General features: G+C 43.3%; 1 protein-coding gene across 1 annotated transcript in view; it reads right to left on the bottom strand.

Annotated features, from left to right (window-relative positions):
* The window catches only part of trpm3 (transient receptor potential cation channel, subfamily M, member 3), a gene marked incomplete at both ends in the record, with an annotated part of 280,992 nt that overhangs the window by 13,921 nt on the left and 248,850 nt on the right, over positions 1-18,221 (bottom strand). The window contains 5 exon segments of the mRNA XM_080765825.1: positions 4,221-4,304; positions 6,057-6,231; positions 8,622-8,873; positions 10,767-10,895; positions 15,773-15,910. Of these exon segments, the coding sequence (XP_080621951.1) occupies positions 4,221-4,304; positions 6,057-6,231; positions 8,622-8,873; positions 10,767-10,895; positions 15,773-15,910 (778 nt within the window).

Genomic DNA, 18,221 nt, shown 5'->3' with positions numbered 1-18,221 from the left:
CAATCAGGATAGAGAGGGGCCTTCCGCAAATCATGATCGAGCGGGGGCGGGTCTAGGTGTGCGAACTGTTGGCCTGTTGCGTGTCCCCCCACTGTAGTGCGTGCATGTGCCGGTCACAGGTGGGGCCTTTCCAAATCCCCCAAATCACTGAATGCCCCTTTAAAGATCTGTAAGCCTCGGACAGAACCAACTGGGATCGTGACAAAATCATGACAAATAAAAAAATCACAAAAAAGAAAAACAACAAAAAAGTGTTGTACCCTATGTCCTTTTTTCTTCTTTATAATTATTTGTTCGGCCCAAAACATTTTGTCAACGATCCGAGTTGGCTTTGTTCGAGGCTTACAGATCTTTAAATAAATACTTTTTGAAATGTCTATGGGGAAAAACAATGCATGGGGAATAATGTCCTCTATACTGTATTATTCATTGTATGTTTTCCTAACGAGAACGGCAGATCAATATGCATACAGGCAAGACAAACAAAGTACATTCAGTAAACCAGTGGTGGAAAAAGAACAAGTATCAATACAATTTACAATGTAGGCATTTAGCAGATATTACTGCAATACAGGTGGAATATAGCAATATAGAAATACTCCGTTACAAGTAGAAGGTACAAGAATGCACAGTGTGTAAAACTACAAAAGTATTGGTGTCCAAATGTTTGGTAAAGCTAAAGAAACGTGTATACTTATATAGGACTGAAGTGCATTATGGGTAATGCATGTTTTTGTCATATTAATCAAAGTAGCGTAGCAACTAAAATGTTTTCAAATAAATGTAAAGGAGTAAAAGGAGGACAATATTTGGATCTGAGATGCAGTGGAGTAGAAGTAAAAGTATTTGAATTTCGGAGGGAAAAAAGCGCAAATACCTCAAAATTGTCCTGTAAATGTATACTTAGTTACTTTCCAGCACTGACTAACAGACACACACACACACACACCTGTAAACAGGCCGACAGACAGACAGACAGACAGACACCAAAGACAGACAGACAGACAGACAGACAGACAGACAGAGAAGGGGACAGTGGTGGAGTGAGCACTTGAATGATAGGGGGGAGGGGTGGGCGCTCATGTGCTGAAATGTGCAATCTGAAAAAAGCAAAAATATATTTAAAAATATATTCGTCATGTTTCGTCATACATACTTGCGTTTCCTCCAATATATTTAAACGTGCGCGCCCAATGCGCGATGTTTAAAATATATTGCTGTGTTTATACGCGTGCATGCGTGCGTTGCATGCCACAGCGACATATGGGTTGGTTGGTGCCCTGTGTCGTTTCAAAGGTCATTTATATGTACGTCTGAAACGACACACAAAACATGTGTCTTTTTTCTTAACGTGTGCATTGTTTTAAACAAGTTTTTTCCATCGGTGATGGTTCAGTTGCTGTGGGAAAAGTCTTGTGTTTTGTTTGTCAATCAATCAATCAATCAATCAATCAATAAAAAAAGACCAATACTTTTGTACTTTTACCCAAGTACATTTCGCAGCAGAGTATTTCTACATGATGGTAGTGATACTTTTACTTTCCACCACTGTCCGTTTGTTTGCCTTAAAAGAGAGTTCATTCTCATGCGCGTCATCGCTTGATGTTCAATTAATCCACACAATGCAGCCCAAAGATCAGAGAACTGAAGTAATTGTTTTGTTAGTATTGTTTTTTTTTAATGTTTACCCTATGTAAAAAAAAAAGCCTTTGGATTTAAACAAAAATAAATAAATACAATTCTGACAACTGAACCACATGAAAAAACAGAGATTGCTAATGATGGGATGTGAACACACAGATTAGGTTTCGGGGAGGTTTCTGTTTAAAGGACAACCTTTTTTTTTATTATTATTAGCCATGGTTCATGTTTTAGGTTTTTAGAGGATTTATTTTCGTATTACATTTTTATGTACTGCTTGCTTTCCTTTTTAGTGATTTTTGCTATTATTATTTACTATGTAAATATATAGTACCACTTGACCCCAGGAAATTACATCTGGTCAAAAACAGATCACCAGATCTATCTGGATACTATCTGGGGATGCCATACTGTGCGTCGTAGCCGTAATACCGGTATGTCAGTTTGCAGGGGCGCAGATAGCATTTTATAACGGGGGGGGGGGGGGGGGGGGACATGTTTGGGGGCTATCTGCACGCTCGCAGAAAATGTCATGAGGAAGAGGGGATATCCCCCCAAATTTTGCGCAAAATTATGCAGATCTTTTGCGTTTTTTTAGCGGATTTCACGGCAAAACACTGTCAACACAGCAAAACACATGCAGCCACGGTACATTGTTTTTGTTTGTTTGGAGGGGATAATCCCACCTCCTCATGAAAGTGTGGGGGTCGATCCCTAGATCTACTAGAACTAGAGAAAGCAGTAAATGAAAATAATTCAATAAACTAAAATAACACTCATCTTTTCCTTCCTCTGATAACCACCTAAACATGAACCTTGGTTGAAAACCAAAAAAAAACAAAGTTGTCGTTTAAACATGATAATCGTGGGTTACTTATTGTAATGCACGTGAGGGTTGCAGTATTCATATGGAAGTTATTACGTCTGTATGTCAATAAAGGGCTTATATATACTGTACATATGTATCAGTAGTCAATATATTGCCGTGTTTGGATAGGAGCGATAAATGAGTGATGTGATTTGCGATGACTCTCTGGGGACAAGCTGTGCTGGGTTAAAGGGGGTGGGGTGGGGTGGTGCAACAATGGTTTCCAGTGACAGACGGAAGTGTTTTTAGCATAACCAGCCGTATACTTCTTCAAAACCAAAACAAACTAAAATGCAATGGAAAAACAAACATCAAGAGCGTCCCTTGATGATCTGTGCAAAAGTTATCACAGCAAACGTGAAACTTTGCAATGTATATCTGACGGTATTTGAAGAGTGCAGGCCATGAAACGAGCATGTCATTGATTGGCCAGCCAGTGCATTAACAGGATAAAGTTGCCCTTTACAATATTGCCTTGGATCAGGCGTACGATTGGATACATTAAAGCATTTAGGCCTGACGTCGAAATGTAAAACAATGTCTTCTAAAGTTTTATTGCGAACGCAGTGAGCACTTACTATATGAATGGTGCTCAATATTTCATGTCAAGGACCCCAAGAATTATATGTAATTGGCTGCCGACCCCCGTCTGAAAATATGTTGTTGTCGTCCCCCCCCCCCGTCCCCCCAAGCAAATATTTGAGTTAAAACCGATATATTCAAAGATTTGCGCCACACTTTCACGATATATTTTCTAAAATAGCAGACCTACAAGCGTGTCATAAGTATTGTCATTCTAATCCTGTGCTGTTCTACATCCAGCCAACCAGTTGAAGAAATTGCAGACTTAGGGTCTTAACAGTTTTTTCATAAAATATCAGAGAACATTAATGTGGAAGATTCTTCTGAGCATCAATTCATGATTAAAGCAATAGAACATGTATTATAGAGTATTACTAGTTTCACCCATTCGGATATTCTTAAAATCTCTTTAAAAAAATCACACCTGTGTGAACAGAGTGGTGCACCTGGTGGTACTCATTATGCTGGTGCTCATTAACCAACACATAGGCGGACACATAGGTTAACCACACAGACACGGACATTGCTGTTCCTTGGAGTGGTTGCACCACTCAAAAAAATGACACAAATCAGTCGTGGCGACTGAGAACTACAACCCGTTTATTAAATGGGTCTGATCATTTCTTTTTCTTTTAATCGCACGATTTGTGCTACTCTCCCTCCTCTCCTCAGTAGCACGTGGAAGGAACACGTTATTCCAACCAGTTCCTTGACACGGAGGAGAGAACCCCCCCCCCCCCAGCGTCCCCGGCGGGAATCAAACCCGGGACCTTCCAGCTGTGAGGTGACAGCGCTACCGACTGCGTCGCCTCTCTTTTTAAATATTAAACATGATTCTTTATTTTTTTTACGGTCTGAACCAAGAAAATATAATCCTGTGAGGGGCAACTTGGACCTGTCTGGGCTGCATGCACGTCGTTGTGTTTAGTGGCCACTGCAGTGGTTAAGAGTGAAACATGGCATGTCAAAGCCTGGAATGACGGGTGGGTTGGGAGGGAGGGAGGTACGGTACGGAGGTGCATATGGGACAGGTAAATACGGTTAAATTTAAAGTCTGATATAGCTCTAGTGGATTTACTGGCGCTCTGACTGCACTGGGACTGGGGGTGCAGGAATATGTGGGACCGGCCGTTACTACGCCAGCTGCCGTGAGTTCGGAAGTAATTTTCGACCACCCAGACTTTTGCGCTTTTCAACTTCCTATTACGCATATCTGAAACAAACAAAAGAACGAAAGCATTATTTCAGATCTCTCGTCTTTGGGCCACTTCTCCTTGCATTCGCTACATACAAACGCACAACGCACGCACGCAGACACACACACACTCAAACACACCATAATTTTAATAAACAGCCGTGTATACAGGTCAACAACAGAGCAACAACAGTCTTTCCCCCTCACACACAAAGATCTTCACAAAGATGTTTGATTTATTGATTCAAAGAAAAATGTATTCTATACAGTGTTAGAAACAGTATCAACGTTTAAAGGGGTTGTAATAATTTAAGGTTAAGGTATAGCTACAAACAGCTACAAAAAAACACATTAAAACGACAGTCAGTCATTACCAGTAAGACGCGCAAACGCGGGAAGCGAACCCAGCTGAGACCCTGCAGATCATGTCTGTCTGTCTGTCTGTCTGTCTGTGTGTCTGTCCCGCTGTTACTGTATATGTGGACCCATGGCCCCTTTTGTGCCCATATATGGAGCTGAGTGATTGCTGATGCAACACACTCCATATTTGGACGTATAGCGGGACAGACACACACACAGACACACAGACAGACATGATCTGCTAGGTCTCATAGTAAGTGCTCATTGCTTTCGCAATGATACAGTCTGTTTCTAGCGAAAATGTAACTAATTCAGTAGCAGTAACAATATCGTTTTCTAATTTTTCTGAAAAACCCATATTACTACGTCAGTGGTGCTCAACCTTTTTCATGTCAAGGACCCAAAGAATTATCTCTATTGGGCCGCGGACCCCCATCTCAAAATATGGAGTTCCAGGGACCCCCCAGAAGCTAATATTTTAGTTAAAAATGTTCGCTCTGAAATATATATTCAAAGATTTGCGCCACATTTTCACGACTTTTCAAAAATAGCAGACCTACAAGCTCATAGTGTGCCACTCGGTGGTGCGCTATGAGCTTGTAGATCTGCTATTTTCCAATAGCTGAAGTAGAACAGAATGCTGAAAACACCAAAAGGGGTTCCCGCCCAAAATGGGTTATTGCCGATGCCGATATGATGGCCGTGCATCCCGATTAGGAATAGTTTATTAAAGGGATTGTGACAAAAAAAATGGTTTTGTAATTTTTCTTAATTTTTGTAGGTTTTCTTCTTTCTGTGGTCTGGGGTTTTCTGGCTCAAACAAGTGCTCTGATATTCCTGCTGTTTGTGAGGTAACAGCCTGCAAATCCCAAATATGTCAATTGTATTTGCCAGCAGATGTCACTGTTTCCACTGTTTTGCCTGTTTTCATTGCAGCTCAAAAGGCTTCGAAACCCCAGAGAAAACTCCAGACCACAGAAAATCCACTGAATGTTCAAAGTTAAGGTTTTTTTGGGGGTGTAATTGAGGTCATAAAACCTAAAAGAATAACGAAAAATTTATGAAAATTAATGTCATGAAACCTTTAAATCTTGCATCCCTATTAGGAATAGTTTGGTAGTTCTGTAGTGTAGCGAACGGATCAGACTCTGTGAGCGAACGGATCAGGCTCTGTGAGCGAACGGATCAGGCTCTGCGAGCGAACGGATCAGGCTCTGCGAGCGAACGGATCAGGCTCTGTGAGCGAACGGATCAGGCTCTGTGAGCGAACGGATCAGGCTCTGTGAGTGAACGGATCAGGCTCTGTGAGCGAACGGATCAGGCTCTGTGAGCGAACGGCACCGGCCGGGGGGAACTTAACGGATCAGGCTCTGTGAGCGAACGGCGCCGGCCCGGCCCGGGGGAACTTACGGTCGATCTGGTCGGCGAACACCTCGCCGTAGATCATCCAGTAAGGCATGAAGAAGATGTTCCTGGCCAGCATCCAGGACGGGTCCTCGTTGGGGTTCAGGATGGCCTGCCGCGCCACCCCGAAACTCATCAGCACCACGAGCATGATGATCACAAAGTACATCATGTCTATCATCTGGAAAACACAAAGTACATCATGTCTATCATCTGGAAAACACAAAGTACATCATGTCTATCATCTGGAAAACACAAAGTACACCATGTCTATCATCTGGAAAACACAAAGTACATCATGTCTATCATCTGGAAAACACAAAGTACATCATGTCTATCATCTGGAAAACACAAAGTACACCATGTCTATCATCTGGAAAACACAAAGTACATCATGTCTATCATCTGGAAAACACAAAGTACACCATGTCTATCATCTGGAAAACACAAAGTACATCATGTCTATCATCTGGAAAACACAAAGTACACCATGTCTATCATCTGGAAAACACAAAGTACACCATGTCTATCATCTGGAAAACACAAAGTACATCATGTCTATCATCTGGAAAACACAAAGTACATCATGTCTATCATCTGGAAAACACAAAGTACATCATGTCTATCATCTGGAAAACACAAAGTACATCATGTCTATCATCTGGAAAACACAAAGTACACCATGTCTATCATCTGGAAAACACAAAGTACACCATGTCTATCATCTGGAAAACACAAAGTACATCATGTCTATCATCTGGAAAACACAAAGTACACCATGTCTATCATCTGGAAAACACAAAGTACACCATGTCTATCATCTGGAAAACACAAAGTACACCATGTCTATCATCTGGAAAACACAAAGTACACCATGTCTATCATCTGGAAAACACAAAGTACATCATGTCTATCATCTGGAAAACACAAAGTACACCATGTCTATCATCTGGAAAACACAAAGTACACCATGTCTATCATCTGGAAAACACAAAGTACATCATGTCTATCATCTGGAAAACACAAAGTACACCATGTCTATCATCTGGAAAACACAAAGTACACCATGTCTATCATCTGGAAAACACAAAGTACACCATGTCTATCATCTGGAAAACACAAAGTACATCATGTCTATCACCTGGAAAACACAAAGTACATCATGTCTATCATCTGGAAAACACAAAGTACACCATGTCTATCATCTGGAAAACACAAAGTACATCATGTCTATCATCTGGAAAACACAAAGTACACCATGTCTATCATCTGGAAAACACAAAGTACACCATGTCTATCATCTGGAAAACACAAAGTACATCATGTCTATCATCTGGAAAACACAAAGTACACCATGTCTATCATCTGGAAAACACAAAGTACACCATGTCTATCATCTGGAAAACACAAAGTACATCATGTCTATCATCTGGAAAACACAAAGTACACCATGTCTATCATCTGGAAAACACAAAGTACATCATGTCTATCATCTGGAAAACACAAAGTACACCATGTCTATCATCTGGAAAACACAAAGTACACCATGTCTATCATCTGGAAAACACAAAGTACACCATGTCTATCATCTGGAAAACACAAAGTACACCATGTCTATCATCTGGAAAACACAAAGTACACCATGTCTATCATCTGGAAAACACAAAGTACACCATGTCTATCATCTGGAAAACACAAAGTACACCATGTCTATCATCTGGAAAACACAAAGTACATCATGTCTTACATCTGGAAAACACAAAGTACACCATGTCTATCATCTGGAAAACACAAAGTACACCATGTCTATCATCTGGAAAACACAAAGTACACCATGTCTATCATCTGGAAAACACAAAGTACACCATGTCTATCATCTGGAAAACACAAAGTACACCATGTCTATCATCTGGAAAACACAAAGTACATCATGTCTATCATCTGGAGAGACAAAGAAACACAAACTACATCTAAAGAAAGTATAAGGTCCCAGGTACTTGTTGACGTATTATTATCATATGTGACCAAATTTGACTGAGAGACTGCCATTGGATTATTTTTAATTTTGGTCTTTTTCATGTCATATTAATGCAGGGAATCATAGTTTCAAATTGACATATTGGTTGTTCAGTTTGACCCACCAGTTTTGGAGATATGGCTTAATTAAGGAGTAATGTCTTGCAGAGAAACAGCGAGTTTAGAAAAGAGGCTTGAAAGGTTCACTTCTGTGGTCTCTAACATTACACCTACTGTAGCTACATGTTTAAGCATTTATTTCATATTTACATGTCTTCTGTGGTCTCTAACATTACACCTAGCTAAAGCATTTATGTCGATTTTAGACATGCTCTTCTATTATGTGAACAGTCTGCCTGTGCTATTAACTAATTTTGGGGGAAAAGAAAAAAAGTTTTTCTCTTCTGGTGAAAAGTTGGAATTCGCGAGATGGCGGGCTCTCAGTCAAATCTGGTCACATATATTCTATGATATATTCATACTAAAACGTACCATCTTTCCGATCATCATGACGTATTATTATATAATTTATGATATATTCATACTAAAACGTACCATCTTTCCGATCATCATGACGTAGGGTCCCAGGTACTTGTTGACTCCGAAGATGTCGAGCAGGCGGATGTACCAGTAGATGATGTTGACGCAGTAGATGACGCGGCCGTAGCTCATGAGCGGGGGCTCCTGCAGCCTCAGCACCATGCCCACGCTGAAGATGAGGATGGCCATGAGGTCTGTGATGTTCCAGTACTCCTGGAGCCACACCTTCACCTTCTGCAGCAGCTTGCCCGGCTCCGACATCAGGATCTGGGTGATGGGGTGGGAATTTATTTAACCAGTAAAAACACATTGAGACTGCGTCTCTTTTACAAGTGGGAACTGGCCAAGAGGCAGAAACAAAATGATGCACTCCAATACCACATCGTCAATGTTACATTTTGGACCAGCAAATACAATAAATCAGTCACCAAAGTCCTACTTTTTAATAGCAGGGCAAAATACACAATATACACGATCTGAACCGACATAATAAATATGAACATATATGCTAGTACATATGCAAACATGTGCAGGTGTTGGACTGTACATCTAAGAGGATCCTTTTGAAACTTAGTGTGGACTGTAGATCGTTCCAGTGTTGTTTCAGTCAGTGTTGTATTCGTCAACTAAAAAAGACAAAAAGCTTGTACTGTGGGAACCAACACATGGGCATCGATGGAGAGGACGTCCCACACCGACCTATACGTGGACGTACTAAAGAAAGATGCTGGCGCAGAAAGCACAAAGGAGCTGGCCAGATGTATGGAGAACCGAGATGACTGGAGACGCCGATGGAGGGCTCGTCTGAGGACGACGTAGAGAGAGAAAACTAAGACGAAAAGTTTTCGCAGACTACCTTTTTTCACAGAGAACAAATAAAACTATATGACTAAATATACTGACAATTTCGTCAACAAATAAAAACTAGACTAAAATGTTAGGAAGGGACTAGTGGACAAGAGATCCAGTATAAGTCATTTTACACTTGGTTGCATGCTGAAAATAGCTACAAGCTACAAGCTCACAAGCTTGTGAGCTTGTAGAAAAACAGTCATTAAGATGGCATCAACACCCACCAAAATACATTTTAGTCGACTAAATCAACTGTAGGTTTAGTCAATTAAAACCTTATGACATTTAGTCGACTGAAACTAGACTAACACTAAAACAGTCCGGGTGACTAAAATGTGACTAAAACTATCCAGGAGATTAGGACCAAAACTAAAATAGAAATTTGCTGCCAAAAACAACACTGACCTCCCTCCTTCAGATGCAACATGGAGGGAAAGTATATAGACAGATGAATATACAGATTAATTGAACATGGTGGACCCTGTTGTAAACGAGTGTAATGCTTAATTGGGGCGTCCACTCACAGTTAACAGTCTTTGTATTGAGTTTGTGCTTGAAATGTACTGTAATTCTGCAAACTGTTAATAAATATCTAAATCAATCAATCAACGGAAAGAATCAAATGTCCATTGCATTACACCGTGCTGGCCACAAGAGGGCAGTATGAGCTCAACAATCACACCACGGTGCATGGAGACGAGTGGCTCTGACATTAATGATGAATGCGTTTCAATTCCTACGTGAGAGAGAGAGAGAGAGAGAGAGAGAGAGAGAGAGAGAGAGCCATGTCTGCACAATAAGGTATCTCCCCATCGGAAAGACACCCTTCCAGCTCGTTTTTAGAGATACTTTAGAGTTCTCTGTCTTCTCCCGTCTGGAGCACAGACTAGGCTCAAGTAGTTCTTTATCGCCACAAGTCCTTGTGTACGGTATGGTACGGTATGGTACGGTACGGTACGGTACAGGTTGAAGGGGGAACAGGCTGGCTGCCTGCAGACACAAAGCAGGTACAGACTGTACTGTACTGTACTGTACTCCAGTGGTTCCCAAAGTGGGGTCCGGGGACCCCCAGGGGTCCTTGAGGGAGTTCCAGGAGGTCCCCAGCTAAATGATAGTTTAGGGATATAATTAATTAAACAATTATTACTTGCGCAAGCAGAGCGTGCAAGTAATAGTTTTCGTCCAGTGCTTGTGTGTGTGTGTGTGTGTGTGTGTGTGTGTGTGTGTGTGTGTGTGCACTGCACCTCTCTCATGTGTGTGTGTGTGTGTGTGTGTGTGTGTGTGTGTGTGTGTGTGCGTGCGCTGCACCTCTCTCATCTTCTCGATGGCGTTGGTGGAGATGTAGGCGATGACGATCCACTCCTGAGACGACGGCCACAGGTCCATCTTCACCAGCACGATGTAGTTGAACAGCATCAGGTAGCCCACGTACGCCATCTGGTGGACACAGACAAACAAACGCTTCAGTCGCCACATATAAATGCACCATTTACCATGTACGTCTGTAATTCACGTATAACTCGAGAGCCGTTCACCTCACCGACTTCAAATTTGACGCACACTTTCCTGCACACCACCACACGGAGTGCAGTGCCCAAGCCTTGAGTCGGTGGTATAATACACCGTTGTCCAGAAACGCCACAAAAGGCTCTGTGCCAGTGGACCTAATGAGCCTAAGTCCCCTCACCTGTAGAATTTTCCCAGCCTCTGCCCCAGCCAATTGATTGCCATGGCAACCCCCACACCTGCCATTTGATTACTTAACCAGTCCATTTTTCACAGTGAGTTTGCACTCTTCAGACAAACAGATACAGAGACGCCATTGTATGGGCACAGAAGGGACAGACTATGACAACGGGTATTGCATATAGGTTACCAACTTGCATCGTTCCATCTTCAGGGGCCGCTGCAGTTCATTGGAGCGACCTGTATCACGTTACAGCGGAGGACACGCTGCGTCGCTGACACTCAAGTGACTATACTGGCCAATCACAGCGCATCTTTTCCCGGGACTTATCAATTCAATCCAAAAGAGCTTTATTGGCATGAGAAAACAAACGTTTACATTGGCTCTGATCGGCCTACCGAGCGTCCCCTTGCAAGCTTGTGTAGATCAGCTATTTTCAGCATGCAACCAAGTGTACTGGATCTCTTGTCCACTATTCCTAACATTTTAGTCTAGTTTTTATTGCTTGACGAAATTGACGATATATTTAGTCTTATAGTTTTAGTCATGGTAGCTTAGTTTTCATTTAGTTTCTATTTAGTTTTCGTCAGTGAAAAAAGGTAGTCGATGAACAATTTCTTACATGCCTTCCATCATAGTCTGTATATAATATGACTTCATTAGCCACTCTTTATACATAAAGCCATTATTAAAGGGCAACTCCCCATGCAGGCTATTTTAATAGCCTTTTTTTTTTATTGGATATCAAATTCATATAACGTCCATTATCAGAGTCTGCCACACTTTTTCGTCCCTTATAGTTTTTGTTCTCCGAGGTCCCATGGGATCACCATTAACTCACTGACTGCAAAATGTACAGTATGTCTTCCCCATGTCTGTATTTCTCCCCGTGTGGCAGCCATACACATCAGGGGCCCATATCAGGGGGCCCCCCCGGCCCATATCAGGGGCCCCCCGGGCCCATATCAGGGGCCCCCCCAGGCCCATATCAGGGGCCCCCCAGGCCCATATCAGGGGCTCCCCAGGCCCATATCAGGGACCCACCAGGCCCATATCAGGGACCCCCGAGGCCCATATCAGGGGCCCTCGGCAGCTATACAGGCCGCAAGCCATCGCTCCAATTCTCACCAAACTTAACTTGGCACAAACGCTGTTTATGAGTCTAATCAGCCAGGGATCCTTTTAACACGTCGGCCGACACACAATGTTGACAGGTTTACACAAAGCCTGCTGATTCACAGCACTGTTACTGCCACTCTGCTGATTCACAGCACTGTTACTGCCACTCTGCCGGGATTACAGTCTGTTAACACTGTTACCGACACTGTGTGGATTACACTCTCCTGCATGCCAAGCGTGAGCGAGGTGTCATGAATTGAGAGAGAGTGTGTGTGAGAGAGAGAGAGAGAGAGAGAGAGAGACGAGATGAGATAGTAAAGTGAAGCAGCATTTCAAATACTGTCAGAAGAGTGAAACTATGCCTAATTGATTGAACAAACTAACAACAACAACATATTGGTGCTGCCAGGCAGAAAGCTATTATCTCAATATTTTAACTTTTTGATTAATTTAGGGCCCTATCTTACCTCTTATCCCTAAACTTCTTTACCATTTTTTACTATTTTTTAATCACAGCCAATCTACAAGCTCACAATGTGTCGATAGATCGGTTAGTTCTCTCCTCCACCAGTGCCCATACCCGAGGCGGGGTTGGCGAAAGGGCCTTTCTGTGTGGAGTTTGCATGTTCTCCCCGTGTCCCCTAGGGTAGGTACCCTCACAAAAAACATGCAGTAATCCTGGTCTCTAAACTATCTCCCCCGGGCCAGCCGGGGCACCTGATGGAGGGGAAAGGAACTGGTCGAAATAATGTTCCTTTCACACGGTATGTCCGGCCGGGGAAGGAAACTCCCCCCTGTCAGGTGAAAAGAAGCAGCTTGGACTCCTCATGCATAGCAGGAAGCATGAGGTCAGTCCGCTGACCCCCCCCCAGGTTGGCAGAGTCAACCTTCATTCAGTCAGTCAGTCCGTAGACTGGAAATCACCTATTATATGCTTTCTATGGCAGCTGCATGACATGAGACTAATTAATTAGAGCGACAAAGAGAGAGAGAGGAGTGTGTGTACGTGTGTGCTTCAATTTAGCAATGGTGCAGGCGATCAGAAATCAGCAGAGAGTGAGTGGCGTTTGCGCTACTGTAAGGGCCGATTCATACTCCTATTTTAGAGCCGAATAAAAGTCGGTTCGGCGCTGTAGAGCGTACAATGTGACGTCATTTGAGGTTCGGGGGGCGGGTACCGTCCTAAAGTCTTCTCTTCGGTGCTACTGAAAATTTCTGACGAGCCGAAATCATTTCGGCACTACAGCGCCGAAACAGCGGTAAAATAGGAGTATGAATCGGCCCTAAGCCGAATTGAAGTGGACTCGGCCCCAGACCTTTTTCTCTCCCTGGAAATAAAAATGTCTGGTTTTCCGAGGCTAGTCAGTCCGAGTCGCTTTCTAATTTATAATTGTTTCACCCAATCACCATTGCTTTGGAAAACATATACTGACAAAGAGTGTTGTTCAAGCCTAATGAATGCATAATTGCACAGAGTGTGCAGGGTGTGTGACAAGTGCATGGCCGCTGCTATAAAACACTGTCTCCATTACAATGCCTGAAGCTGTCCTTGTCAGCGCTGAGCCATTATACAATTCAAAGTGGATTCCAAACGGGCTCATATTGGATTAATACAGGCGATGCAATTGAAAAGTGACTCACACCGGATAAGGATCTCTCACTCAAAGCACAAGAAGCTTAACTGGCTTATGGCCAGCCTAATTAACAGTGGATTGTGCCTTCTGCCTGCACTATTCATTATAAAACCGTGATATACATCTCATTCTCACACGGCAATCCTACAGTATTATACCCAGTCCTGATGGTGGCGGTAACGGCACCATTATGCAGATTTTGACCAAATAGAGCGAATATGGCGATGTCACTTCCGGTTTAACGAACAATAACATCCGGTAATAGTTTTGGACTGTGCAGTACTATCAGATGTCCGGATGCTAAGCGATCATCGTTGATTTAATAACTACGTCAAATTAAGCTCTAATCAAGCCCAAAATATTGCATTTTACGCAGCGATGCACATAAAGACTGCGCACGTGCGTGATCGACCGTGCACGTGTGGATGTCGTACTTGAGGTCATCAACTAGATGTATTAATTCAACCCATTCTGGGTTCAATTAACATAATGCTTTAAGCATTATGTTATACTTTAGCTATTGAAAAATAGCAGATCTACAAGCGCGTAGCGCGGCACCGAGTGTCGCGCTAGTAGATTGAAGCTTGTAGATCTGCTATTTTTTTGCAGAAGGAGAGGCCAACTCCAAAAAAAATTAAATCGTTTGATATCAATGAAAATGCGCTATAGGACCTGTGTGTGTGTGTGTGTACACGTTTTTTGGATTATTTATGACGTTCCCACACGTCCTACGGTCTAAATGGGTTTTAAAAGCTTCGACCGCCACGTCACACCACTATAAGTACAGCCAGGGGCTCCCGGTACAGGATGTCCTTGGTTCCACCGGGAGAGACCGTACAAATGTAGATAATTATGACATCATGACCCCAGAAGTGGCAGCACCTGTTCGGTTATGAAATTGACATGAGTTTCCACCCCCACGGATCCTCCCTCTCTCTCTCTCTCTCTCTCTCTCTCTCTCTCTCTCTCTCGGCAAGGGTCAAACTGACTGGACGGGAGAGTACAAGTCTTCATCAGCATTAATAAAGGATGAACCGGCTGGAGTGTGTCTCTCCAGTGTCATGCGGGCCAGTTGGCACCAGGCCACATCACCAGGTATTAATGTTAATTGAAGGAAGGAAGAGTTTCATTATTCAAATAAATTCACACTTTAAACTGAAACAAAATCCCATGTTAGTGTAATTTTTCATACACGGCCGCTAGGATCCATTTCTTTATACTGTAAGAGAGTATATGAGGGTGTGCTTGTATTCAGGGTTGGTTTAAACATTAAAAATCACACCCGTGTGAAGTGAGGGGCGCTCTTATCATCGTATACATCATCTCGTACTGGCCAATCAGAATTTCTGTTGTTGCCACAAATGTACGTCATATTTGGCGGACATTTGACCTAATTTCTCCGTTCATTGTCGATGGCAAATATCAGACGTGGGGGGGGACAAGATGACGTGAATTTTCCCTTCATTGTCAATGGACCCCAAGGGAAATAATTCAACATGCTATGGTAGCCTACCTCATATGAGATCTGCTATTTTTGAAAAATCATGAAAATATGGCGCAAATCTTTGAATATATATTCTTTCAGAGCGAACGTCTTTATAACTCAAATCTTTGCTTCTGGGAGGTATTTTCAGATGGGGCCAAATACATATAATTCTGGGGCTCCTTGACATAAAATAGTTTGAGAACCACTGATATAGGGTTTTTCAGAAAACCGTTAGGATTTAGAAGATATTCATTTGTAGAATGGGCCTCGGGTCTTGCACTGACCGTGTGGAACCAGAACCTGACGATGGGAGCGTTGTAGAACTCGTATACTGACCGTGTGGAACCAGAACTTGACGATGGGAGCGTTGTAGAACTGGTATACTGACCGTGTGGAACCAGAACTTGACGATGGGAGCGTTGTAGAACTCGTAGATCTTGCGTCCCATGGGGATGAGGCGGTGGCGGCTCTTCACCTCCTCCGCGTCCTTCTTCCGCGGCTCCGCGGCCACCTTCCCCAGCATGGCCTGGAGGGGGCGCCAGAGGCCGCCCACACACACACACACACAAACGAGAGATGGAAGGATGGAAGGAGATGGAGGGGGAAGACATATTGGGGGGGGGGGAAAGGGGGAGGGGGACGGTGGCGTGTTGGACAGACGTTGGAGAAGAACAAACAGAGAGAGAAGGAGAAGAAACAGGGGGGGGGGGGGGGGGGAGCGAAGCCTTCCGTTAAGGAGCGTTCCTGATTGGTTCGACAGGTCAGTGGTGGGAACAAAGTACTCAACTCCAGTACTCAAGTATGTTGGAAATTTTTCCCCAACAAAAATGTCAAGTTCCAGTTCCGGATCAGCAAGTTCCAGTTGCGAGCTTGTAGATCGGCTATGTTAATTACATTTGACATAGATAGGGTTCACATGGTTAATGCATAACCTTTTTTCCCCTTCCTAGAGATGTCAAAAGTACAATATTTCTCTCACAATAAAAGTACTTTAGCACAGTACTCGAGTAAGTGTACTTTGTACTTTGTAATGTACGTTACGTTCCACCACTGATCATCATATTTATAGTTCAAGAGAAGCAAGCAACAGGCAATGTCCTCATTCCTTAATGTGATGTGATGTGTGTGTGTGTAGCAGTTTTCGGATGTTACCGGACACTTTAATCTCCGCCTTATCAAAACCATGCAATGGAGCCAGTATATGGCCCTTTATCAAAACCATGCAATGGAGCCAGTATATGGCCCTTTCCTATACAATGGAGCCAGTATATGGCCCTTTCCTATACATTTATTGACTTCAGGGATGTGCACACATAGACATCAAAGGGGGCTTCAGCCCCTGCCCCTTTTACCCGTCTGTAAAACAACTAGCTGCCCTCTCCACGCGACATGTTGTGAGCTTGTAGAGCCAGCGCTTGCTCCAAGTGCGGCCGGCCCTCTAGACCAGAAGAGGCTGGGCCAGGCTATCCGACTGCTAACCCTCTTACCAAACCTGTCCCTAACCCTAAGCCCAACTCTAACCCGTAACCTCAGTCTTAAAGAGTTCCAGTTTTTCATGTGTCTATGAGGTGACAGTACTTCATTAGACGCCCTGGAGTAGTTTTTTATGTGCAATGTGCAATTAACTTTGTATTTAGGGTTTCTTCCTGGAGGCTGAACCCTTGACAGTCAAACGGGCCAATGAAATAAACAGTAATATAGTGACATCACACTATCAGCCCCCCACCTAACCCCTCCCCCTTTATCATACAACTACAACTGTAGGTGTGGCTTCAGTTCAGGTGGATCACCACCCATCACCACCCCCAGGCAAACCAGGCATACTTAATGAACTGGTGGGAGTGCCCACATAAAAACATAATTTTAACAAATACTGTACACTTTTTTGAAAAACATTATACCTCTTTATATAACAATAAGACCTGATGATCATGTTTTAGGGTCACAGCACTCCATCTTAATTAAAAGGCACAATTGTAAGTTGCACAGTTTCACTTTGTTTTCCCGTTGACGGCAGTCATTTCACTTCCACATTTCCTATAGTTGCCAACTGGCGGTATAGGTATGTAGGACATGACCATAATATTGCGCCACTTCATGGTCCGATAAGGAGCATATTGGTGATTATCGGGTGATAACATCCGAATGGGGTGATATGTGGGCGTTTGTGTGTGGGTGTGTGAGACGCAGAGGGAGCAGGGTGATATGTGGGTGTTTGTGTGTGGGTGTGTGAGACGCAGAGGGAGCAACAGGCAATGTTCTCATTCCAAAATGTGATGTGTGTGTCAGGGGTGGAGGGAGGGACGGGCATGACAAACGGACACACACGTGCACGCTCGCACACACACACACGCGCGCACACACACACACACACACACACACACACACACACACACACACACACACACACACACACACACTCATGGAGTGTCTCAGACGACAAGGACAGACAGGCTATAGGGACAAGGTCAGAGAGACATACAGACAGACAGACAGACAGCAGTGCTGGAAAAAGCACTCACATTTTTTTAAGTAAAAGTATCAATACTGCAAAGTATTCAAATCAGTAGCCCTAATTTCCTTCTATCCATGAGAGAGAAGGGGGGGGGGTAGTCTGTGTGGCTCGTGGTCTCATGTTAAGAGAGAGAGAGGGGGGGGGGGGGTGTCTGTGTGGATCGTGGTCTCATGTTAACCCATTCTGAACGGGAACCCATTTTGGTGTTAGCATCATGTTATGCTTTAGCTATTGAAAAATAGCAGATCTACAAGCTCATAGCGCGCCACCGAGCTTGTAGGTCTGCTGTTTTTTTTTTAATCGAAGAGCAACTGACATATAG

This window comes from Protomyctophum bolini (assembly GCF_963924005.1).
Source record: "Protomyctophum bolini genome assembly, chromosome: 6".
In the NCBI taxonomy this organism is placed as follows: domain Eukaryota; kingdom Metazoa; phylum Chordata; class Actinopteri; order Myctophiformes; family Myctophidae; genus Protomyctophum; species Protomyctophum bolini.
This window is presented reverse-complemented; position numbering and strand designations above follow the sequence as displayed.